This window comes from Anser anser, assembly GCF_964211835.1.
Source record: "Anser anser genome assembly, chromosome: 7".
Taxonomy (NCBI): domain Eukaryota; kingdom Metazoa; phylum Chordata; class Aves; order Anseriformes; family Anatidae; genus Anser; species Anser anser.
The window spans coordinates 20,768,291-20,793,175 of NC_139727.1; the positions used below are offsets into that span (position 1 = coordinate 20,768,291).

Below are 24,885 nucleotides of genomic sequence, written 5' to 3' on the forward strand. Positions count from 1 at the left end.
AAATCACTGCAAGGAACGCTGGCGAGCTCTCATCTGAATGAAGAGCTTTGCCTCCAAGCTAGTTCCACCACCAGCTCCAGCTCTTGCTGCCAGGTCCAGCACAGAGCTGTTTTCCATCGAGCCCAACTGAAGAAAAGCATCAAAGCAACAGATCAGGACTGAGATCTGGCAGGACAAAGTGCTAAGTAGATGATCAGTACCAAAGATTTTTATTATATCTCAGTTGGGCTTGGGACTGGTAAACATCTGTCTTTCCTGCAGCTCCCACTGAACTTCATACCTCTGTAGTGCTCACATACAGCAGCAAGACAGAGCGATGCTCGTGACTTCAGAAGAAAAGTGTGATTTTACACCAGTCAAAATATTGGCTTTAGATAAGAGCTAAAGTTGCCAGTGCACATGTTGACTCTGTATTTTTAGGTTTCCTAAGACATATGTGGACTAGCAGAGCTGTGAGGATTTACTGCTGAGCAGGGCTCTATGTGCTAAAAACCTGTCCCCAGAACTTAGTCAGGTGAGCACTCACAAGGGCAGAGATCTCTTTTCAGTTCCTTTAACTCCATAGGGTGAAATCCTTAGTGGGAGCAGCTCAGCACAGTATGGCTGAGGGCCTTAGCATCCTCTTCTTCCAGCTGAGGTCTGGTTCCCTCTGATGTAACCGAAAGCAAAAGCTGATTATACATTACGTTGTTGCTTTCCTATTGCAGCTTTAACCATCGGATTTTTAACTTGTGCCTACCTCATCCTCTGCATCTTCACCTTCAAAAAAGTAGGTGAGATGTTTTTCTTTCCTGATAGGTTTCATGTACCCCAACATGGGTACGTGGCTTTTGTTCCAATACTGCTTGGCAATCTCCATATGGAGAATGGGAAAAATGTCAGCCCCATTAGGTGAATGTTTTGGGAGGACAGAGACAGAAAGGGACTCCTCCTGGAAAATGTTTGCAGTTTTCCTGTGGTAGCTCCCCCTCAACTTCAAGCGTAAAACTCTGATAGTTGCTGAGAGGAAAATATTCAGACCAGTAAGTGACAGAGCAGGTTCTGTGCTGCACGTGGTATGACCAGAAGATAGGGAGGGATGCGTAGGTGTTTCCTACAAAAGGGTCCAGGAAGGGTCCCTGGAGAGGGCTTCTCTGAGCAACCATTTTGGGGGCAACCTGCCAAATGACACAAATTTTCTGTGTTGAATGCCTGCCATGTCTGAGCAATCCCGATGCTAATGGGCACTGTGGCAGGGCAAGCAAGGTGAAGCATCCCTTTAAAAGCTTTTACCCTTGCATGCTGACCACAGAGATGGCTGGCCCTACAGGGATCGTCAAGCACTGCAGGCTCTGCCTGGTTGGCCTTCTGCTCATTTGCACTTGTTGGGATCACTACAACAAAAAGCAAATTAATTCCCTTTTCAATAGCCCAGACTGCCTGTCCTGAGCATCCTTTGAAGGAGGACTGTGAAACAGGGTCCTGTGGCATATGGGGTCCAACTTCCAGTCTGTTTTAGGTCTCCCACTGGGGTAAATCTCCTTTCCTCAAGGCCTGAAGCAACTACTCTACACCTTTTCTCTCTCTCTCTCCCGTTTTTTTTTTTTCCCTGCATTTATTCTTAGGAGTTGGAAGTTCTCTAACTTTTGCTAAAAGCCAGATTTCTAAGTGGCTGCCCAAAACATACCTTTGCTTTCAAGAGCCTTCAACCCTACGCACAGAGCACTGGGAATCGGGGCTACCTTCTGTTCACCTCCCCCTGCCCTACGTGCCCTGCAATACAGACATGCAGGACATCAGTCACTGCAGCAGCAGCCTAGCAGAAAGGGAACAGTTAAATGTGCAGAAAGAGGGTACAGTGTCAGAAAGCCTACATTTTCAAGGGGAATGAGGAACTTCTGACTAAGCATTTTGGGGCAGCTTAGAAAAGCCAAGTTTTCAGAAGCTGACACGTACTTTCCAAAAATCCTGCTCCTGAAGCTGTGCACCCCAGAACCACTGGCTGCTTTCAGATACTTGGGTTACAGCACGTTGGAGTCCAGCTCTTCCCAGGGGGCACCAGCTGGGCTCTGTTCCCCCTGCAAGCCCTAGGACGGAGCCTTTCCTGCAGTATTGGTACACCAAGGGCTCAGTTCTGTGGCTGTGACCTCTGTCCTGCCGCCGCTCCTACAGGCGCTGCCCGAGGAGCACTGAAGTCATGAATGTGAGGGGCTGACCGGCTCGGAGTCACTGTAGCTTTTCATATGATTTCATGTGACCTCTGTCCCAGCTTCAGACACAAAAGCATCTGGACATAATAACGCCTATTTATAAACAACATTGTATCATCATTTGTTTAAAGAGAAGTAAATCCTAATGTTGATTATTTTTGAACGCACCATGAGCTTTCTGACATAATGAAAAGACAGGAAGAGTCCCAAGGCTGGCATTTCCCCAAAAATGTAGATTGTTGTGGGAAAGGAGACAGAGTAGGCTTCCTGCTTTTGTAGAGGGAACTTATTTTTTGAAGTAAGATAAACTTAGAGTACTGCTTTTGTAAAGACTGAGGTTTATTTTACTTACCAATATCACACGCACGCCAGCAAGCAGCGCCAAGGTGGAAGCGAGATGCTGTCTGTATTTGCTAGCAGCAAATAGCTGTCCATATTTGCCCTGGCTGTGCACGGGCCCATCCATACATACCATGCAGTAGGGTTTCACCTGTTTGTAGGGGTGCTGTCACCAGGAAAAAATAAAAATTAACCTGTGAGGCTCTCACAAGGTTTCCCTCAGCGTCAGCCTGTGATCAGTCCCTCTGATGGAGCTTCTTGCAGGCTAATTCAGAGAAGAGCTGTGAGCCAGCAATGTACAGCTTGGTACAGTCACAAACAAAGCTCCTTGCAGGTGGAAGCCTGAGAGTCTTTACCCCAGCCCACACAACCACGAGGAGCTGGTAAGGATTGCCCTGTCTCTGCACCCTAGCCCAAGCTGCGTTGTCATTGCAGGTGAACCAAGGGAACAGCAAAGCCCTGGGATCAGGCCTGGGATACCTGGAACACATCTGCCAACTGATAGAGAAGATTGGGCAGCTGCAGGAGCACAACCTGCGGCTCCAGAAACAGGTCTGCAGCTTGCAGAAAGAGCAGAAGATGAGCCAGCTAAAAGAGGTAAGCAGACACCAGAGAATCGTTCATTAAATGATATACTCAAGGCCCACATGCAAAGTTTCATGTCCATCTAAGAGATGATGCTAATTTATTTGACCCCACACCCACCTAGGCTGGGTGTTCTGGTCTTTAGGGAACCTTTGCCCACCATGGTGGGCTCAGCTTCCCTTAGGTTGGCCTTCTTGTTCATTTTTGCTCTCAGATGTCCTAGTTGCCATTTGCTTGCTTCTGGTGAGTTAAAGAGAGTCCCTTCACCTCAGGTGACGGCCAGCTCAGTTGGCAGCTTTTGCTTCTCTGCAGTTGAAAACTTCCCAAGAAGGCACCTCCTTCTGTCAGTGCTATCAAAACAAAACATTTCCATCGACCTCCCTAGCAATTGTGTTTTGAATTAAAAGCTCTTTCTTTTCCTTCTGATTTCAAGCTGTCAAAACCCCAGAATTTTCCACAAAATGGACACAATAAGAAAGAGAAGTGGTAGTACCACTACCCAACCCTGATGCTCCCTTTCCCTTCCTGCTCTTCTGAGCTACTAAATGAAACTCTCTGACATGAAACATCTCCGTGTTCCCATTTGTCTTTTTTTTTTTTTAATCTTTTTTGAGACAGCCAGAGCTAGCTGTGGAATTCGACTTAAATTTTCAAATCATTTTGTCTTCCTCCTAAACAGCATTTTTTTTTAGTCCCTGCACACTCTGTTCAACTCTGACCCACCTTTTCTTTGGCCACCACACCAGGTTTCCAGCTTTTTGCCACTCCCCACTTTTTCTCTTTGTATTTATTGTATCCCCAATGGAACAGAAGGGGTTTGTCACACTCGGCTCTCTCTTCCCCACCATGCTGTGGTGACTCTTTCATTCTGCTGACAGCATCATTCCTCCCCTAGTGCTGCTCTCCCACCTGCTGGGGCTGGATCTGCAGTAGGTTTCCTACTCCTTCTCAGAGCCAAAGCCAAGTCATGAGTCAGGTTGCAGAACAGCGTAGCCTGTCATTTCCATGTACCCATCTCTGATTCTCAGAGGAATGCAGCCTCCTACACAGAGCCTGTTTAGCACATTTCCTGAAGCTCTACAACTGAGTCATTGCTCAAAGTAACTCTTCCAAGCTGAAAATTCAGGGTCAAATCCTCATCTGGTGTAAAGGCCTCCTCCTCCCAGCTCCCACTGAAATGAAAGGCACTGTTCTTTCATGTAAATATTTTAAACAGGTCTTTTCAGTATTTTCCAAGGTCTCTCACCACAGCCTTCTCAACTGCCTATGTCCCATAATGTTCAGCAGGGAATTGGACCCCTAACTTTAACACTCAGCATTTTCTCTACAAAACGGTGCCCTCTCTCAGGTATCCTTGTGGTGCCTGTGACTCCTATATCCAAGTAGCTCTTAACCATTTTCTTCTTCAGTCCCATAGCACCTCTGTGTAGAAGAGGACCACTGCTACCCCCATTTGCCATGGGACATGGTGGTTGCTGTCCACATCACAGTCTGGGAGGCATCCTCAGGGTACTTTCCAAACCACATTCACTCTCCATGCAGAGTGAGAGCATGGAAAGGTTTCCATGCCCAGGAAAGACACAAATCCCAGCACAGAAATGGGTTAGTGGGGTATTAAGAGCTGGTTCTGGGGATAGTATGCTCCCAATGATGTTCCTCAGAGCTGTACAGACAACTTGACAGAAAGCGATGATATTTCCAGAAGCACTCAGACAATGCAGGTTCCTAAAGTTGACAGAGCTATACTGATTTATTCTATAAAGCACCAGGCATTTTATAACACAGAAAGCTGATGGCAGTCCATAACTCACAGGACTAGCCTTCGTCAGGTAGGATGACTGAAAACTTCAAACATTTGAGAAACCTTTTGTCATAACTCTCCTAAGCATGTCTTGCCCAGAGAAGTAGTTAATATTTTGCAAAATTCTGTGCAGAACACAGCTTTTACCAAAGGAACCATGGATTTAAAAAAAAAATTAATAGTGTTGATCCTGGGATGCACAGGGAACACAATTACTCCACGTCCTTTGCTTTAAAAGGAAGTCCTCAATGCCCTAGGCCAAAAGCAAGATATTTCATCAGATTTTCAAAGCACCCGCCAAAGGCATAGTTACTGCAAAGTGCCATGCTGCTGTGGCAACTTACCCAAATGACATATTACATTAAAACTGTCAATCACTTGTGGGTCTAAACTGGTGTTGGCTTGTCCGAGTTCCAACACAAACAGTTTGATTCTCTTTCCACTTTGACTGTATAAAGCTGTCCTTGCTTCCTGCCCTCCTAAACTCTTGTACAACATGATCGTGCAAGGCTGAAAATCTCCCCTTTCTACCACATCAGCTACAGAAGTATACAAGCTAAAGTACCACATACAGTGAATGTTTGATAACACATAAGCGAACTATGGCCTCCCTTCAATAAAAATACAAGATACTGTTGTCTGTGCATGTTCCAAATCAAATAACATTATCATAAAATGTGAGTCACTGTTATAATGGATCTGTTTGTTTACACAATTGCCTCAGCTGAGCAGCTATGTGTTTAGAAACTTGTCTTCAGCTCTTTCTGGGAAACAAACCCAAAAGATGCCGAGTACCAGGCAATTCAAGTTAAACACCAACGAACCCATGAAAACTCTGCATTACCACCTCCAGGCTGCTCAGTTTTTCAGGGAGTTAAATCGTTTGTCTGTGTCTTGGGACAAGGCTGAGCATCCCAGGGCTGGAATGCTTGCAATTCACCTGAGCCATTGCATTGCCCGTTACCTCGAGCTGCTGCAGCCTGAGAGTCTGCATGCTTTCTTCTTGTCTGGTGTAGGAGTACCTCATGCAGCATTGCTCCTGCGGAGCTGCCAGTGTGTTCCTCAACTCGTACCAAGACGTGAAGACATTTTTCGCAGGGAGGAGCAGACCTCATAGCCTCTTGGTTCAGACGGGAAACCCTTCTGATCTTTCCATCATCCCAGAAATAGGAGCCAACACCGAAAAGCTGAGCGGCTGCAGCGGTGAGTTCGACTGCCTCTAACCTGCCCTCCTGCTTGTCACCAGCTGGTGAGATAAGCTGACCAGCAGCTTCCTTTTCCCTAGGACAGACAGATGGGAATAGAGCAAAATGTCAGCTTCCCAGCTAAGGCTTAGTTCCACTAAGAGATGCTTTTTAAAATACTTTGTCTACATCTAGGATTGCTCCTTCACATGTGTGAAGCAGGACTTCTTGCCCACTGTAGCTGTGGCTACAGAGATCGGGACACACACATTATCAAATGTCTCTCTTTTGGAAACTTGGCATACCTGCATGAGTCCATTAGTGCAAGTCCTCCACATGGCTTTAAAATCCTCCCAGCTAAGGCATGATTTTATCCAAGGTGGAAAGCTTTACACCTGCTATTAGTCTCCTACCCTCTCAAGCAGGTGCAGAACACGTTCCTGGAGGATGACTTATTCTATAGACCAAGTGGAAATAAGCCCCAGCTGCAAGGCGTGGATCCAGAGACCAACTTTTCCAGAAAGCTGAGAAAGACTAGGCTAAGACTACTGACAATAAAATCAGCTGAAAAGTCTGGATCCAACATTAGATGTGAATCAGATGTGATTAATTCATTTCAAACCCTGGACTTAAGCCTGCCTTCATACCTGGTGAAACACCACATCAACACCTCCTAGCAGGACTGAGTCACTGTAAATGGCCTCTGGGATCTCTAGTGCTGAGGCTCAGAAACTTTTCCCTGACAGTTTCAGAGCAGGCCCAGAAGGAAAATAAGACCTTGAGGAAGCCATTAGAAAGTTTGCCCTGGCCAGACACTTGCTTGAATCATTTTCCTTCTTTGCACTAAAGCGTGTCATGAAAACACAAAAGGTTTCATCCCATCAGGAAGTCCTAAGGGGTCTCATCCAGTTTTGCCAGCACTGTCCAGAGGCCGTCCTAGCGGGACACTGCTGAGAAACGTGAGCAAGTCCTTATGTTTCATTGCAGGAAGTGAGAGACATGCGGAATCAGGAAACAGCCAGCCAATGTCGGGGCTCAGGAAGCTGTCAAACAATAGGAACAACAAGGAGAATGAGTTCACAGAAACTGGTAGCATGGCAGAGGGGCAGGCTTTTCCGTCAAAGGATCCTGCAGCAAGAAAGGTGAGTGATAAGCTTGGAGCCAGGCTCTGAGTGGGGTTGGCGGGGGAAGCAGGGAGAAGTTCTGCTCATACAAGTGCAGAGCAGGGTACCAGGAGAACAAGCCAACATCGCCTGCTCCTGACCAGAGCTGGGGTTGCGTGGGCCAGGGTGCTCTGTATGTATCTGATCCCAGGCTTAAATGATGATGATGGATATGCTGATGGGGCAAGAAAGGCACAGAACAGGTACATGGCGCAGGGGAAAGGAGCACTGCAGGCAGCAATATGGGCTTTAGCCCTCACTAACTCCAGGTAGTTTGATGCATGAAGGCAGTTGTAAGAGCCTTCACTACTGCTGCTAACAAAGATAAACCAAGCACACATTCATTACCATATATAAAATTCTGTGTGTGAGTCCATAGCTGGCAACACTTACTGCCAGACTGGCTGCATATCAGTGTAATTAACAGCAGTCCCCAAAGCTTGTTTCAGGGAAACCCTATCGCTGAATTCCAAGGAAGCCAGGACGAATGTTTTTCCTCTCCCTCTCTTTCCCATTGTTTGTGGCTGCTTCAGCACTTTGCTGTTCCAGTGGGGATCAGAAGTGCTGAAATGCCAGGGCAGAGGCCCTAATCAGAGTATTCCCAGCTCTACAGGAAAAAGGAAGGAGTGGGTCTCTCACGGGAAAGACTTTCTCATGAAGTTTCAACCCAAAGTTGCAAATGGGTTGTGAACATTTGGATGAATTTCAGGAACCCAGTCAAAGATGAATCTTGAAAGGTGCTCAGTGCTTGTGTCCAGCAAAGCTCTGGGTTTGAGCATTATTTCAGGAATCACAGTCCCATGATGGCTTCACAGGACTGCAGAAACAAGATCCACACTCCTTAAGCTGAATCTTAGCACTGTCTTGTTACGCCACACCTTGGTATTGTTGCTCCTGCATTTTGTACTCTAAGCACGAAGTGCCCCCTTTCATTCTACAGCTGCAGTACTGTGTGGGGATCCTTCCACACCAGTTGAGGTGCTATATACACGAACTGACAGTCTAAATACAAAAGAGAGACAAAAGGAAAAGGAAAGAAGAGATTATCATGCACATGTGAGGGACAGAACCACAAAGAGATACAGGACTTGAACAAGGCCATGGGTGAAGCCTAGGGCAGAGCTGAGAACAGAGCCCAGCCTATTCCCAGCACTGTGAGGTGGTCTCACTGCCATGTTATTTACCAATTTATTTCCCTTTGTTTTTAGGGTCTGGACACCAGCAAGAACTGCTCGGTATGTATTGCCTTTCTGGAATGAATTTCACTTGTATCTGCTTTGTCATGGGCCAAGCCTCTGAAGCACACAACATTTCACAAAAACAAAAGAGCTTCACTGACCCCCAAAGTTTACTATCAAAGTAACAGACCGCATGTGTACTTATTATGACTTACTGCACTCGGTCTGTTGTTCTCACACTCCCACTGTAGGCACCAGCCAGCTAGCCTTCAGGAACAGGCAACTGCTCAGGCTTCCTGTGATGTTAGCAGTGCTGGCTCATCTGGGACACCAGCACAGCAAGTGAACCGCTGAAGCCTTCAAAGCTCACATTAATCCTAGTAATAAACACAAAGATTTGATATTTCCATGAGTAAACAGTCCCACTTACTGGCAATTAACTCAATAGCACAAAAAACAGTGGTGCAGTTTTCAGCTGAGCCCCTGACCTCATCTGAAGCTTTGAACTGAAAACTTAGCAGAGCCTCAAGAATTACTGCAACAGCTGCCAAGCTGTGCTCCTGAGGTGGCCACAACTCATGGAGCAATGGCTCTGCTGATGGCACAGTAGGAAGGCACCTTGAGACAGGGCAAGACAATGCCCCAAACGTGACAATGGCACTGAGAACTTCACTGAAATGGGCACTGACATCATTTCTGCTCATCGCGTTAGCCCTAGGACATGATCTTTTTCACTCTTTTCCCAGGGTTTCCAGCCATTATTTTAGGAAATTTAAAACAATATAGAAAAAAGAAATTGAAAAATTTTAATAGATGATTCCTTCAGAGTTCATGAGTCTAAACGAGTTCAGTCCTAAGAGAGCAAACATTAGGGAGAGCCTCATGAGAATCCCTGACCTCCTGATAATCACTATTAGCATTTCAAATGTAAGCGCCCTATAGCTGTGGCTTGCAGACGTGACACAGAAACAAAGGCTTGATCTCTTCTAATTCATGGTCCACAAAAAGTTGACACCTTGAAAAGGGCTGATACCAAGGCACCTGGCCTAACAGAAAGAAGAAGAGAGTCAAGCTGCTTTTTTTGTGTTGTTTGCTATGTAAAGCTACTGCCCCCCCACCTCCACCTCCTGGGGTGCATATAAGTAGGTAGAAAACCAAACAACTTTTCTTTTCCTTTAGTACAGTATAACAATAAGGTAAAATGTGCCTTTAGGCAGCTACTCAACACTCTCCAGTGAAGTGCTCTCACTCTCTGCAACGTGAAGTCAGAAGGAACAGCAGGGCCCGAGACACAGAAATGATACGGGACAAATACAAGAAGGACGTTACTACTGATGGTTGACCCATCCTGTTCCACTTGGCCCCGTGCAGGTACAGGCTGGCTACCAGGCACCGCTGCAGGGTGTTAAAATCTCCTTTGTGAGACCTGACCCCAGATAACCTAGGCTGAACTAAAAACAAGGTTCTTTCCATCTCTCCAGAGTAAAGTAGCTCAAAGCAAGGCACCATATGCACTGGTGAGCTGCAAAACTGTGGGGGAGTCCCAGCCCTGCACCAGCTCTGTCAGGACTGAAGCTCTTGCTAGGGACATATTCTGAGTGGGAAGCCCTTCCCATCACCCTGGAGTACCCGAAGTATTGTAAGGTGGCCAGCAACCAGCCTCTGGTCCTTCAAGTTACGGTTTCTTTTTCCTCCCTAGGGTGAGAGCCATGCCTGGGGGAGAATGAGAGATCTCATGAGGAAGACACGGCTGAGAAACCAGAGTAAGCTGGGGCTGTCCTCCGCCGCTCTGAAGAGGTCATGCCCACAGTTGTACAGGTAAGGCATGGCTGCAGGAGGATTTCACTTGGTGTTGGGAGGAGCTAGTGAGAGATTTACCTCTGGTTGCTGCATTTTTCAGAGCAGAAGACCCCTCCTTACCTTCTCTCTGTCACATATGGGGGTCCTGGCCAGCACATTTTCTTCCTTAGTGCCCAGGTGCTCTAAGATCCCACCCGGATGATGTTACCTGTGTGAGAACAATGGAGACATTAGGGTACCCAAAATAAGGTGCTCATCCCCATTCACCACCAGCCAGAGCCATTCCATTGCCTAACTACTGTTTCCGTAAGGAGATCCGTGCTGGTCCCTCAGGGAATTTTGTCTGCCGGGCTGGTCATATCCTGGCACCTGAGCTGTACAGCACCGTGTCTGTCAACGATGACAACAGCACCGCCAGCCACCCATTGCACAGATACTCCGTGTGCTCGCCAAGTCCTCCCAGCTGGCCTGCTGGATTTGTGGTGTTTGTGTACATAGCGGGTAACAGGAAGAGCTTGGGTATCTTATTCACCAAAGCAGGAGCATTACATAGAGAACTGGGCACCTCCCTGTGTTTTTTCAGCTGAGGTTTCAGTAACCTTGAGGGGAACAGCTCGGATGTGCTTAAGCCCTCCTCGGGTTTTAGAGGGGGCGATCATGGGGAAACGGCAGTTGTTTAAGCACTCAGGAATGTCCCATTGTTCCCCCTTGGATAGCCTGTTCCTACCTTACAAGACTCATAAGGGAATTGGGAATCTTGTAATTACAGCTGGGGGGAAAAAAAAAAAAAAGAAAAAAACACCTCTGCAGTTCATGGAGTGATTTTTCCAGCTGGGAAAAGCTTAGTTGGGGCCCAAACACACGTAACAGGCAAGCTTCCTCCCATTGTTTGGGAATCTGAAAGAAACACAAAGCAGAAAGAGATCAAACAGTTCCATCTAAAATAGATGGTGAACCAGCTGGGGAAAACATTCAAACTCTTGTGAACCTTCCCTCTCAATATGAAAAACTGAGACTTTATTTGGGCTTCAGAAAAGTCCTGTCACTGTAACCTCCTGCGTGGCCTTTTCTCTGGATGGCTGAGGATGCTGCCAGGGCTCCCTGCCTGACAATTACAGGCTAGATAAATCAATGCTCTCACATAGAAAGGCCACCCCAGTAGCTCCTAAATCTCTTTTGTCATTTTTTGCATGCATATTGAACGACTAGAACTGTCATGGGAAGGCTGGAGAATGAGACACCAAAGAGAAATTTCTTTACCTGGTGGGAACTGACCTTCAAGACCCAAAGACCTTGCACATTGAATTTTCCAGACTGCTTCCTTTAGCTGATAAATGGCTTTCTCTGACACATCTGCATACGCTCCTTGCCCATGCCCCTTAAATCCCTCTATTCCCTCTTCTCCTAGCTCTGTTCTGTATTTGCTCTTGCCCTTCTGATCTGGTGGGAGGTGTCCCTGCCCACGGCAGGGAGTTGGAATTAGGTGAGCTTTAAGGCCCCTTCCAACCCAAACCATTCTGTGATTCTAGCCCACGTCCTGCAGTAGCAATGCATTGACATTGGGCTTTTCGCTGGTGCCTGGAAGAGCTGGGCACCTTGCTCCAATAGCGTTTTGGGTACCTAGCTACACCAACTCATTTAAAATAAAAGGTTAAGCCTTTGTGGATCAGTGACAGCCCTGCAGATGCTGCTGGATAGAAAGCCAGGCGCTTCCTACAGTAGTACCTGTCTACAGCTCTTGGCAAAGCAAGCACTGAAGCTCTGATAATCTCAGCATTTAAAGCCACTGTCTTTGTTATAATTTATGAAACATGTTTGTCCTGGCTCGTGGTCCTGTTTGTACATGCAGGCATACAGAATTGGCTGGCTTTTGCTTACCCAGGCTTCCTCAGGCTCAGAGACATCACATGAGGTCTCGAACTGGAGCAGGCTGGAGCCCGGTGTCCTGTATTAGCATATAGTTCTGAAGGAAGCAGAGATTTGTTGCTTTTGACGCTCAGTCCCACTTGAGTTATTCAGGCAATTAGAGAAAGTCTCTTTGTTTTTGTTTTTGTAACTAGGTCAAAGCAAATCCCCTTTCATGCTCCCACTCTGTTTATGATGAATGATCTGCTCCAGGGTGGTGGTTTTTTTTTTCTTTTAAAAACATCCACAAAAGAATTCTCATAGTAGAGAGAGAAGTTGGTTCTTCCAGAGGGAGAGACGGGGGCCTGCCAAGGTAAACACACTGGCACAAGGCTCAGTGGTTTCTCATACATTGTTCCAAACATGCTCAGGTTTTCATTTCATTTTCTTTTTCCTGCTAGCATTTTTACTACCTCAAAGCAAAGTCTGTTTTGTACAGAGGGCCAGAACAAGCTGATGAATTTCTTGATTGTGGTGTTATGAACTTAACAGCACACAGACCTGGATCTGACACACAGCAGATAAGTAGATTTCTTCCTCAAGTCATTGCAGAATGACCCCTCCACAAAGAGCAAGGAGCTTACTTCCAGCTCAAATGATGCCCAAGAAAATAACTTTTCACCTTCCACTGTGACTGGCTTTCGTGACAGAAGACTGTTCTCAAAGGGTAGTTGAGCATCAGAAGGTCAAATATTCACCCTCATTAAACAATTGCACAGTCTGATGCTGTTTTTGAACAGAACAGAGAGAATCCAGCCTAGTCTGTGAAAGCTGGGCTGCAGGTTATGCTGGAGCCCACCTTGACGAATTTATCGCTCATTTACTGGCAGTCCATCTAACATCATTAAATACGTATGGAATTGTCTCTGGCTAGATCGCTGTTGCTACCAGTCCTCAGAAATCCGGGGTCAAGCTGAAGCACATAAACACCTTTAAGTCATTTTTCCTTATTTTTCCCAGCTCCCTTTGAGGACAGAGGAGACTTTCAGTCCCCTGCTGCTCATTCTGACTGCAGCTGGGAAGCAGCCTGGCCCAGCAGTTGCTCTCATCCCGGCCATCTCAATAAAAGCAACGGAGCTCAGGAGCTTTACTGACTCTATCCCACAGTCCCTTGCTAGGGTAGGGTCTAATCTGGGAAGCTTTGGACAATCCCAGCCTGGCATTCCTGTTCAGACACATCCACCTATTTATCTATGGGAGTTGCAGCTCTAAGGTAGCTGCGTGGGTAAGGTAGCTGCGTGGGCTTGAGCTCTTTCGCAGTAAGGATGTTAGTTTCACCCTGACAGCCACGGAAAGCTTAGAGCTCTGTGACAACTATTTGATGGTTAGGGCAAAGTGAGTGAGGAAGAGCAGCACAATTCCAACATGACAAAACCCTGTTCACAACTACCCAGCATGAAGGCTGAAAAAACCCTTAGAGCTTGCAGATGCAGGTTTGAACACTGCTTTTCAGAGGGAAGGTTACTACCAAGGGGGATCTCAGCGTTCAGAGACAGCCAAAGGATTAAAGAAAAGCATCAAGGTATAACTTTGGCCATTTCACTGCAAAAGACTTGAGAAGTCAATGAAACAAAAATACTACAACATTTAGATTAGAAAGAAAATAAATTAGTAGCTAGGAAATAAAAGTCTGCACTACATCAGTCATAGCTTTGACTTGAACAATTTTTCAAATTGAAGATAGCTATTAGTTATTTGTTATCTATCCATAGTTTTGAATAGATTTGAAATAGTGCATTTAAAAAAAAAGCTCACAGCTCCTCTTTCTTAAACAGCAGTTATTTTTATACAGGTTAAAGAAAATCTTTTCCAATAGGTTTCTCTTTCCTAAGCCCTGGAGGCCTAAACTCAAACCAAACAGGATGTCTTGCACTTGGAAGCAATAAATAATGAACAAAAGAATTAAGATGGGGACAGTACGCAGCAGCTAGCTTAGTCCTGTTCTTTAAAATTCTTTATTTCCTATTTATTCCTTCAGGCCAGAATTTTTATTTATCCCTGTGACATTCGCCCACCAGTCTCTTCCCTGACCTCTAGCTAGGCAGAAAACACAGTTCCGTTTGTTTTTGTTGTTGTTGTTTGTTTTGTGTTTTTTTCCCCCTCCTTCTGGATGCTGCCACAAGTACTTGGACAGCATCTGTTTTGCAATTTCTGACTGGTGAGGGGGAAGCTGCTCTGGGTGCTGCTTGGATGTTGGGTACATATGTATGGCCTATTAACACTAAAAGCACCACCGTGTGTTCTGACTGTCAACTTTAATTGTATTTTTCTATTTGTTAAGGCCAGATATTACAACTTCAGAGCTGAGGAAAACTGAGAGGAACTCCATGATTGTTCTGGGGCAGAACACGAAGAATGAAAACATATGGCCTTTCTGATAACCTGAATCAAATGGAACAAGGTAAAAATAGGTAAAGCAGCAGCTCTTACTTTTTTTTAATTCTTTTCTTTTTTGCCTCCACACAGCACAGAAATAATGCAATTCTGTTTCTTCATCCAAACATCCTCCAACATGCAAAGACAGGAACAGGACAGATTCTTGAAGTTCAAGTTGACTGGCCCATATACCTTTGTATTAACAGAAGACATCTCACCTTCCCCCCTCCCCTTTTTTAACACAGTCAATTTAAGGCAACCATAGTCATTTAGTCTGTATCACAGAGGTGCTTTGCATTGCACTAAAGAAGTGCATCAGGAAATTCAGTTATCTGCATTCAGTCAGAAGAGCCCCAAATAATAAGCCAACCACATGTCTGTTTTGATAATGAGTAGTTTCCCAAGACTCATCCTCATCTTCCATCTCAACTCAGCCCACTGGGTAAATGCAGAGAACACCTTTCTAATCTCTCACGTTCACAATGTGTTTCTATTTCAGGAAGGAGAAGTGAGAGCAGCAATGGACACAAAATTGAAAAGCCCAGGATTGCTTTGTGCACCATGCATCCTCCAGCTGTTGACAGAGCAACTCTGATTTGAGCGCTGAAAGGGAAAGAAGGAAGGGGGAGGTGAAGAAAGGTCCGAGGACAGACACGTGCTCAGCTACATATGGCTTCACTCCTGAAACTGAAGTATACACACAGAATCAAGCTGCAGACAAAAACTGCAGCCCACATCTTGGCAATATAACCAGCAGAGACTTTTAAATGAGATTTGGTAACTGTTCCTCCTATCTGGGTTCAGAACAGAACTACCCAAAACGCTGAAGCTTTTAAGTTGTCATTCCTTTGTGGGGACTATCTCCAGCTGAAATAAACTTAAGCCTCACAGGAAACAGCAGCATCCCGAGGGGTGTCAGGGGCTCCTTGCTGGGTGCTGCTGGGATGGGCAACTACATTCCTATGGGGGTTTGACTTGCTGTCTGCTTGTCCCCAGCAGAGCTCCTTCCTTCAGAGCAGCATCCTGCCAGCTCTGCAGTTTTACTCCAATCCAACAGGAAAAAAAAAGTGTAAGTTTTTTTTCAGGTCCATTCCCAAATCCACCACCAACTTCTACTTCCATGGGGCTGCACCTTCTGTAGATTCCCCTTGACTTCAGTGGCAGCCTATGCAGAAGTCAATATAGTGAGGGGCTCTGCAGGAACAGGCCTTTTGAGATATGGGAAGGCACACCAAGGGCAGCACCTCACCCACCAGGCAGCCCAGATCCCTGTCAGGCTGAGATACTCATCTTCTGAAAAAGCAGAGCTGCAAGGATGAGTAATTCAAATATATACATCCTTTATAATCTGTGTCTTTTTCCCCAGGGCTGTTCTTTTGGGTCTGCTAACTTCTGTGTAACACTGTGGCCCTGCTTGGTGGCTGCGTTATTGCTGTGTGTCCACTGATCTCAGACTCAGGGGACAGACAGCACCTGCTTCTGAAGGTCCCACAGGTGCAGTGATCTCTGCTCACCAGCTCTTACTGGTAGTAGCACAAGATTTCATGCACATGGAGTAAAGATTTAAGCAAATAAACCAACTTTGCCTCTTATTATAGGAATATTCTACTGCCCTAAAATTACAATGTAATTGCAAGTCAGACAATTGCTGTTTAAAATCCCTTAAAATCCATTCTTGCCTGTGAACGGAGATTTGAGACACTGGCAGGAATGGATCAGTTTCACCAAGCTCAGTCTTTCAGTAGCAGGTGCTTCCCTTTGCTCACCCAAATCAACTGGAGCCTTTGAAGTCCTCAAAGCCAAAGCAGGATCTCCCCTGAGATGCAGAGTACCCCAGCCCTAGAAGGCTGGCTGGTCTGATCCCAGTTGTAGTAGCAGGCAGTAACACAAGGCAAAGAGCTGCTGTTCACTGGAAAAACAGGTCACCCTTGCTCAGCACAGCTGCAGTTCACAGGTGAAGTTCAGTGAAGTTCACTGTGATCATTGTTACTTATCTCAAAAACAAATATATGAACAGGTCCATGCTGACTCAAAGTTAGCACCCTAAAAAAGGTGCTGCATTTAATATTTCAGTTGTCATTAGTTGTAGCTGCTGTTGTGAGACTTGGTTATTCACTGTATATCTTGCTAGCTTTATCCAAAGCTAGAAAGATTTATAACTTGATTATTCTGTGAATAGTCTGTATAACTCCATAAACACAGGGGGCTAAAAATCCTGCCTTAACTTACACCCTCCTTTATCCCTCCAGCTTTACAGAGGCCATGAGGAATGTGAATCAGTGCAGAACTGGACTTAAAATTTTTTTAAGACAGTCGTGGACTGGTATTTCCCCATTCCCCCACCCCATTCATTTTTTTAAATAAGATGAACTAGCACTCTTATTACAGCATTATAAGAAATATATTCATGTATTTTCAGAAATATTTATAACATGTAACATACTGTATAGTTCACCACTCCAAGATATGCTTGTATTACAATGTAAGAAGTTTAATAATAAAAAGCACCACTTACAAAATAACCAGTTTCAGATGTTTTATTGGTGAACACCAATAAATAAAAGCATAAATAAAAGCATGATCTTAGCCTCACCACAGCCTAGATGATGGAGGGAATTTGGCAGCACTGACCCTATGCTCCGTACCACATGGTTGTACAGCTAAACTGAAGGTGTTCTGGGTCACTGTAGACATTGTTTTAGACTTCTTCAGGTGAAGGAAAGATGTTCTGTTCAGGAGGGTGACACAGCCTGTGACTGAGACACAGGCTGAGAAGCAGCAGCCCTGAGGCCAGCCACTGCATGTTGTTATCTCCATTCACAGTATAAGCTAGAGAAGGTGCTGACAAGAAATCACAGGCGCTTAAAGAAAGCAAGTCAAGGAGAATAAGTGAGAGCCAGCAAAGGACAGGAAGGACCTGGAGAGGAAAAGAAGAAACAAAGCCCGAACTCCCCACCGCTCTGGGTCAGTTCAGCAACCCATGGAGGGCAGCAGAGAGGCAGGGGCTGCCCTCTCCTCACCCCACCACCCTGCACCCTATAACCTTTCTGCACAGATACTGCATGCCTTACTAAGGCATGGGAAGACTCCAGTAGGAGCCCAGAACATGCTTGTAGATATCAGCTAGCACACGCAATTAAGAGCGGTGCAAGAGGACCCTGCCTGGTGTACTGAAGAGGTGTGGCAAGCACTACTCCTTTAATTGCCCAGTTAATTAACATTACAGACTGCTAAAGACTGGTCATGAGGCACATTATGAGTTTATGCACTGCTTTGCCAGATAAAGCTCCACCTGTACCAAAGCCATTTAACTGCAAGAGGCACTCCCTAAAGGAAGAAGGTATTGGACCTATCCCCAGCTGATGATTTCTCCAGCCTGTGATATCACCTACTCACTCCTACAAAACAACTTGGAGAATATCATCTGCTCTTGTCCTGACTAGTTTAAAAGAAAACAAGACTAAGAGCATTTACTATCCTGTCCTCAAGATGTCAGGAGAGAGCAGTTCTGCAAAAAAATAATGACTTCTTTAACTTAAGAATGATGGCCTTCCTTATAGCCATGTAGCTGCTCTACATGCACCCCCCCCCCCCAGAAAGCAGAGCACATGCAAAATCTAATTTGCATTAATTTCATAGCAGTCATGCTCAGTCTTTGAGAGGAACCAAGATAAGTACTTTGGTAAGTACTTTTAAAGGCTAGCTTAGCCACTGACAAACACAGACCCCACCCAGCATCACTCCTGGTTCAGCCTGCAGCTTCCCAGGGCATGACAGGGGCTCCTTCTTGACAAGAAGCGAGTTAACACTAATCCCAGAGCAGAACAGCCAGAAAGTGAGATGCATTTAGATAAAGAGCATTTGGAAAGCTTACTCTCACAGCCATAAGAATCATTTTTGTCTTGCAAAAAAAAAAAGCTATGGCCAGGTCTTACCCCTGTTCCATTCCTCATGCTCCAGACCAGGCAGAAGGAGTCCCACAGACACAGACTGAGTGTGTTTGGAAGCCACTTTATTGCAGTGCATTGACTTCATGTGTTATAGGCACCTTCCTCCACCTCAGCACAGCAGCCACTAACACCACCACAGTTGCCACAGCAGCAAAGCCAAGAGCCCAGGGGGCTGCAGCAAGCACCGCTGCTCCTGTAGGGGAAACAAAGCCCTTGTTAAGAGAGAAAACAGCCTCAAGAGAAAACAGCCTCTTACCCAGCCTGGCTGGGCTGCACACTTACTGAGGCTATCCACAGCAGCTTCTTGTCTCAGCTTGTTCTGGAGGAAAATAACAGGGCCTCTGCTAGAGACATGGGAGGCACCATCCTGAAAGTTGTGCTCAGCACTCCTTTTACCCCCTGTGGAATAGCAAGAAAGTTTTAGGTGACAAGATGTCTAAGCCCTGAAGGTCAGCACACTTTGTCCAGCTCGCCTTCTCACCACATGGCCAAGCCTGCCACGAGTCAGAACAGAGTTAGGAGACTGAAGACCCCCTACCTTTTTGGCATGAGGGCTAGAGCCTTTTCTCAGTGGAAAGGCACAGGAAGGGCTTGTCAAGCTGTACCATGGATCCAGCCCATAGCACGTGTGCCCTACCCACCAGCTGGGAGCCCAGACCCCTGCTGCCCCTCTGGATGGGGATGCACCAAGGCTAGGACACTTACTGGCTCCAGCAGGGCAAGTGGTGGTGCAGGACTCCTGCACAGACCGGTGGCACACTGAGGCACTGCAGTGCAGGTACACCTAGAAAGGGGACATGGCCTTGAGTCACCCAGTATCTGTGGACAGATATCTCAGTGTGGTAAATTGATCTGACCAGCAGCTAAGCACCCACATACCACTCGCTCACCCAGCAGGACAGGGAGAGAAGTAGAAGAGCAGAACCAAGAAAGCTTGTGGCTTAAGAGGAAAAAGTTTAATAAGTGAAGGAAGTGGGAGCAGAGAAAACAAAACTAAATGACAGGTGATACAAAGGCAATTCCTCACACACCCCTTCCCACAGCAGGAGGGAAGTCCAGCCAGTGTCTGAGCAGTAGTGTAATTAGAAAAACCCCTCCAGTTTTCATTCCTGAGTACATTGCCATGTAGTATTGAATATCCCTTTGGCTGATTTGGGTCAGCTGCATGAGCTCACCTCCCTGCTTCTAGGCTACTCCATACCTGCTCAATTGGATTTGGTGAACATCACCTAAGTACTACGGATTGAATGACATACAATCCAGATACCTCCCGGGTACCAAAAGGACAAGAAGAGTCTCAGACATGAAGGGGTTTTTATTGTTCACATATTACTTGCTCAGGAAGAAGCTAGGCAACCAATACACTATCTTACCAGCCCAGAGAGCATCTCTTGGGAAGTGGAGTCCACAAAGGTGAATGTGTAGAGGGTGAAACGCTGGTAGTGAGATGGGAACTGTAGTCCTGAGGCAATACTCAGAGGCACCAGCTGTGTTTGATAGTTGTCCCCTGCATAAGGGCACCTAAGAAAGGGGCCAGAAATTTAAGAGTGCATATCATTCCTCTGATGCCCAAAGCTATTTACAATCCACTTACCCATCCACCAAGACAGGCCACTGCATCTGTTGGTGGGGATTGATACTTGGAGTGGCCCAGCAGTGGTGCAGGACCAGAACCAGGTCAGGGTCTGTTCTCTGAAGGATTCTAACTTCAACATAAATGGGGTCTCTCAGAGCCTTCACAAGAGGATAGTCACTGTCCATGTAGTAGGAACTATAGCTTTTATCTGGGAGAGAAGAAACAAGAGTCATTTTAGAGCAGGAATAATCAGACAGAGCATCCTTCATAGTTATATCATTAAGTCCCCAGTGGGGCAGGGGAAGAGCTGTATCATGATTCACCCATTAAGAATCCCTTATTACCCAATGAAGACCAGAGTCCCACCCCAAGAAGCTAGAGCAAGTACTGTGGACATCATACCTGAAGCAACACGCAGCTCCAAGGACAGAGGACCTGGCTGGGACACGGCAGGGAGTGGTGGCAGCGTGAAGACCTGAACGCTCAGGGGGATGAAGCTCCCAGTGACTGAGTAACTACAGCGGACATGTAGCCTGGTGGGACAGGAACACCCCAAGTCAAGCAAGTTAACTCTGACACTGCCTACCTGCCTTTCTCCAAGGCTGCAACCTAATTATCTACTTAAGTTAATTACATCCCCAGTCTCCCCTCCAACACTTCCTTTTATCTACTAAAAGTTCTCTGGAGTTCAGACTGGAATCTGTAGTGTCACTGATCAGCACCAGCTTTACTACCTCTAATCAGGGACACGCCAGTCCCTACCCTACTCCAGTGTCCCTGTTGTGAGCTCAGAACTTGTGACAAGCAAGAACTGCAGGAAGACTGCACATAGCAGCAGTCCCAGCTCCAGAGCATTACCTGAAAGTGCTGTCCCTAGTGACAGAACCAAGGCTCCCAGTCTTCACATCCCTGGATGCCACCAACTCATTCTCATACACAACGTGGTCTCCAGTGACCTGCAATGACAGACCAGACACTGTGGCTGCAGTAAAGCCAGGCTGGAGAACAGTGTTTGGCCTCCAGAAGCCTGTAGGGTGCCCACTAAATAGCCCAAGCCACATCAAGTTTCTCCAGGTCTATCTGGAGTTTGCAGTCCTGCCTGGTGACAGCTGCAGCTCTTACCTGAAAAGTAGTGCCACAGGCAGAAAGTGGGAACTGGTACACAACAAAGGCACTGTTTTTCACTACAGGGGTGCAGCCAGCACTTGGCCCACTGGCCAGATGCACAGAGTCCAGGATAACAGGTGGCAGGGTGACATCCCGAGAGACAGCAATGGAAAACTGTCCATCTGGTGTGCAGTGAGCTGTCACTGGAGGAAAACAGTTTTCAGTTGACGAAGAAGCAGCCTTGAACATTACAGCAGAGACAAGAGCAGCAAGTACTGCAGGTTCTCCTGCCTGTAATCCCCAGAGCACACACTGAGCACAACAAGGTGCAAGCGCAGCCAGCTCTATACGCTCGTGTCCAACAGTTAACACTGACCCTGGCCCTAAACCCAGCTCTGTTGCAATAATTGAAGTGACTGGACACTTCCATGAGGCACTGTCCTTAACAGCCAAAAACACAACCCTAAGCCACCTGTGGGCCTGGTATGCACCAACCCTGCTCTGCCAGGGAAGGGAGGCTTCCCAGCCGGCAGCTCCTCCCGGAGGGGAGGACAGTGGCCTACACTTACCTGTGTTACCATAGTAGCAAGTCTTCACCCTGTCCCTGGGGTTGTAGCAACAGCCCCGTGCTTCACAGTCTCCCCTGCTGACAGGGGAGGAGGCACAGGGCAGCCGGTCCTGGCTACGGATGGCAGAGCAGACACTGCTGCTTGGGGCATCCAGGGCTGGAAGAAGTAGCACAAGTTTTCAGCAAGAGCACAGGAACAGGACAGGGAAGAAAAAAAACAGAGGACACTGGTGTAAGTTGTCCTGGTGACTCTGCATATAAGTCAAGGGAAGTTTCATGGACTCAGGTGAGAGTCAAACACATGGCCCAGAGCTGGTGTGGAAGCCTGCTGAGGCAAAAGTCCCCAGCAAGCTGGGCTCCTGCATCCACATCCTTCCCCAGGGAATCTCCTGGGCAGCAATGAATTCCCCTTCCCAGCCCCAGGCTGACTAGGAGCAGCCACAAGGCACAGGCAGGGTTTCCTAAGGAGTTGTCAGAGCCTTACCAGGAAGGTCCACAGGGCACCTGAGCAGCTTCTCTTCCAGAAGAACCCTTTGCCCAGCTGCATCTGTGCCTTCGAGCCCCACAATCATGAGGTAATTGCCATCCTGGGGGAGAACCACACCAGTCAGGGCAGCCAGAACAGCAGTAACCGCAGCCCCAGCAGGGTTCCTGGGTTCACTCACCCATTCGAAGACATAGCAGCTGGTGTAGGAGACTGACACTTTCTTAGAGCCATCTGGAGCCACCGAAACCCAGAGCCCACAGCCAGAGTCGTTGTGCAGGGCATGTGCCTTCCCCTCAGTGTCTAGGGGAAAAGGAGACAACAGTGGGGGCTTCAGCATGCCACACCAAAGACAGGGGCATGCTGTAACCCCAACTTTCTGTAGGAGAGAGGGTTCCAGCCTGCATTAGGGTCCAGCAGAAGAACATGAGGGAACCCAGCAGCCAGGGCCACCTAGACCCTCGCACATAGCTCCACCTCAATCCATGACTTCTGGGTCTTATAATCAGCTCCTAACTCACACACAAAGCACTGAAGCTGTTAGCACTTCACATTAAAGCCAGCCCTTTTCTTCTCATTCCAGCCATACCTCTGCACTGTGTAAAGATAGCAGCAGCTAGAAGGCCCCTTGACATCACTCTCACTTACCCCAAGCAGTCAGCACAAAGGAAACATTCCCTTCCCAGCCCGGGGATAAGGTGAGCTGCAAGCTATCTTGACCACAAGCCAGCATGCTAGGGTCAGCAAAAAAGCTGCCCTGAACCCCCACAACCAAAGTAAAGGGACCAAGCAACCCCCAAAAGAGTAGAGCTCCAGACACAGGCCTAGCCTGCCCTACAACATCCATCCTGCTCTCCTGCTGAGGACCATAAAGTACCTGCTCCTAGTCTGGCCTTTTAAGTTGTGGAGCCAGCTGGGACCACCAATTCCTGGCATGTCCAGGTGGACCCAGCCCAGTAGTTTAACACCTTCTATTGCTCTCACCTGGCTCTGAATTTGTCACAGTCTGTTTGCATCCCTTCCAGCAAACCATGGCATAGGAGCTGAGCTTATGTCAAGAGATGTTTTTGTGTTCATATCACAGAGCTGAGAGTGGCTCATCCGTGCATTTACTCTGGAGCCTCAGAAGGGCCTTCAGACTCCTTTTCTCACCCCGAGTTCTTCCCATCACTGGAAGAATCCAGGAGATGTGCCCATCCAGAACATGTGCCTTCTTTTCCCCATGTACGTACTGCTGCTTTGATTACTTACTACACCACATAAGTGCAAAAAGCTGAGTGTCAATGCTCTTTTTCTCTTTTAAAGGTGCCACTGCTTCAAATGCTAGACACAGGGTGCTGACATGTAAGCACAGAACAGCACTCCATATGAAACCTCTGGAAAACTAGGAAGCTCAGGGAGCTTTGCACAAGGAAAAAGAGGTGATTGCCCCTGAACACTCCCAGCACTGGACTGCAGCCCTGTTTGCAGTGCAGCTTGTGTGGGAAATAGCTGCAGGACTGTTCCAGGGCAGGCTGTTGGGTGACAGGACCATACACTCTGTGGGACATTCACCCTCAGAAGCTGACTGGTTTCCTTTGGGAAGCCTAAGATGGGCCAGAAACACAGATAAGGGTGAACCACCATGATCCCAGGAAATGTTTTGCCTGCTAGTACCCACTGCCTGCCCATAACTGCAATGCATCTCACACCCTCACGCATACAGTTGTCCCCTTGCAATATGTCAGCCCTACTGCGCTCAGACTAAAAGTACTGCTCCACAAAGCACAAGACCTTCTCAGCAGCTTTGTACAGCTGGGATTGAGGGAATGGATCCTGACAGGCTGCCTGCTTTTGAGCAGTGCTCATGAACCCCTTGTGCTCTTCCCAGCACCTCCTAGGCACTGGGCAGCCATGGTGGAGAGGCACTGGGGAAAACATTTGGACTTTGGCAGGGAGGGAAGCTTCATCCTCACCTAGCACCCTTTTCCACAAAAGGCTGGTCCAGATGATCTTTCAAAGTCCCTTCTAATGCGGACTGTTCTATAAGCCTGTGATCTCTGTAGAAAATGATGTCATACGGAGAGGTATGCCAAGAAACCTTGCCCAAGTCTCACAGCCACTGTGAACACCTGAATGCTCTACTTGACTGGATTACTTGCTGATAATTAGGATAAAGAAACCAAATAAATAAAGTACTTTGGAGTTAGAGAGACAATTTTCATTAAATTTTAACTCGCCAATAGTTTGTTTATGTCGATAGGAAAAATATTTACAGGTACTTGAAGAACAACTCTATTTGAAAAAACACCTGGAGTGCTGTAAACTCACCACAGCAATACCTGTGCGGAGAACAGTTCCAGTTAAGTTCCCTTCCCCAATTTCTACGCACACATACACACACTTGACAGCCATGTTGGATGATAAACGTTGGACTAGGTGATCTTAGAGGCTTTTTCCAACTTGAATGATTCTACAACGTGGAGATGGGAGGCAAGTGAAACAAGTGAAATCTGAGGAAGTGAAATATTGTTTGGAAGAAGTTGTTATAGGAAGTGGAAAGCAGTCTGGCTGAGAGGAAACATACATATCTCTCTTCCTCCCAAACTGCTTCCTGGTCTATTTGCTAGTTATCACACCTTACAACAATGACCCAGCTCTAACTATACATTTAGCTACCCCCAAGACTGCCACAAACCGC

At 46.9% G+C, this 24,885-nt stretch overlaps 3 protein-coding genes across 7 annotated transcripts in view; 1 reads left to right on the forward strand and 2 right to left on the reverse strand.

The window, feature by feature from the left end:
* LOC310902831 (uncharacterized protein) overlaps nt 1-12,380 on the reverse strand; it is a 42,384-nt gene extending 30,004 nt beyond the window's left edge. Inside the window, exons 1-5 of the mRNA XM_083844960.1 lie at nt 11,042-12,380; nt 10,360-10,447; nt 5,879-6,195; nt 3,234-3,463; nt 2,542-2,694 (exon numbers count right to left, since the gene is read on the reverse strand). The gene's annotated coding sequence lies outside the window, so the exon portion shown is untranslated. The remainder of the gene's footprint in view (nt 1-2,541; nt 2,695-3,233; nt 3,464-5,878; nt 6,196-10,359; nt 10,448-11,041) is intronic.
* LOC310902827 (uncharacterized protein) overlaps nt 1-17,042 on the forward strand; it is a 32,154-nt gene extending 15,112 nt beyond the window's left edge. For 2 of the 5 annotated variants that reach the window (XM_083844949.1, XM_083844951.1), the window contains exons 3-9: nt 2,964-3,125; nt 5,931-6,117; nt 7,086-7,240; nt 8,470-8,496; nt 10,139-10,257; nt 14,426-14,555; nt 15,020-17,042. In XM_083844949.1, the coding sequence (XP_083701075.1) occupies nt 2,964-3,125; nt 5,931-6,117; nt 7,086-7,240; nt 8,470-8,496; nt 10,139-10,257; nt 14,426-14,522 (747 nt within the window). In that variant the 3' untranslated portion in view covers nt 14,523-14,555; nt 15,020-17,042. The other 3 variants (XM_083844950.1, XM_083844952.1, XM_083844953.1) reach the window with 2 other exon arrangements.
* A 1,469-nt stretch (nt 17,043-18,511) lies between these two features.
* On the reverse strand, nt 18,512-23,085 carry ZP4 (zona pellucida glycoprotein 4). The gene is made up of 12 exons (XM_083844948.1): nt 22,854-23,085; nt 22,387-22,508; nt 22,206-22,308; nt 21,723-21,878; nt 21,169-21,356; nt 20,905-21,002; nt 20,449-20,579; nt 20,065-20,254; nt 19,844-19,991; nt 19,176-19,254; nt 18,753-18,869; nt 18,512-18,663 (listed from the first exon to the last, which is right to left on the reverse strand). The coding sequence occupies exons 1-12, from the start codon at nt 23,050-23,052 to the stop codon at nt 18,533-18,535; spliced, it is 1,662 nt and encodes a 553-aa protein (XP_083701074.1). The 5' UTR covers nt 23,053-23,085; the 3' UTR covers nt 18,512-18,532.
* Nucleotides 23,086-24,885: the final 1,800 nt, after the last annotated feature.

Bases quoted from the DNA above. Each gene is read 5' to 3' on its own strand.
- ZP4 (XM_083844948.1), bottom strand. From the start codon at position 23,052: ATGGATGTTGTAGGGCAGGCTAGGCCTGTGTCTGGAGCTCTACTCTTT. The intron at 21,357-21,722 runs GTAAGTGTAGGC...GTTTTCCTCCAG, and splicing joins TTGCTACTATGGTAACACAG to TGACAGCTCACTGCACACCA. The intron at 19,255-19,843 runs GTAAGATAGTGT...TCCCCTTTCTAG, and splicing joins AAGAGATGCTCTCTGGGCTG to GTGTACCTGCACTGCAGTGC.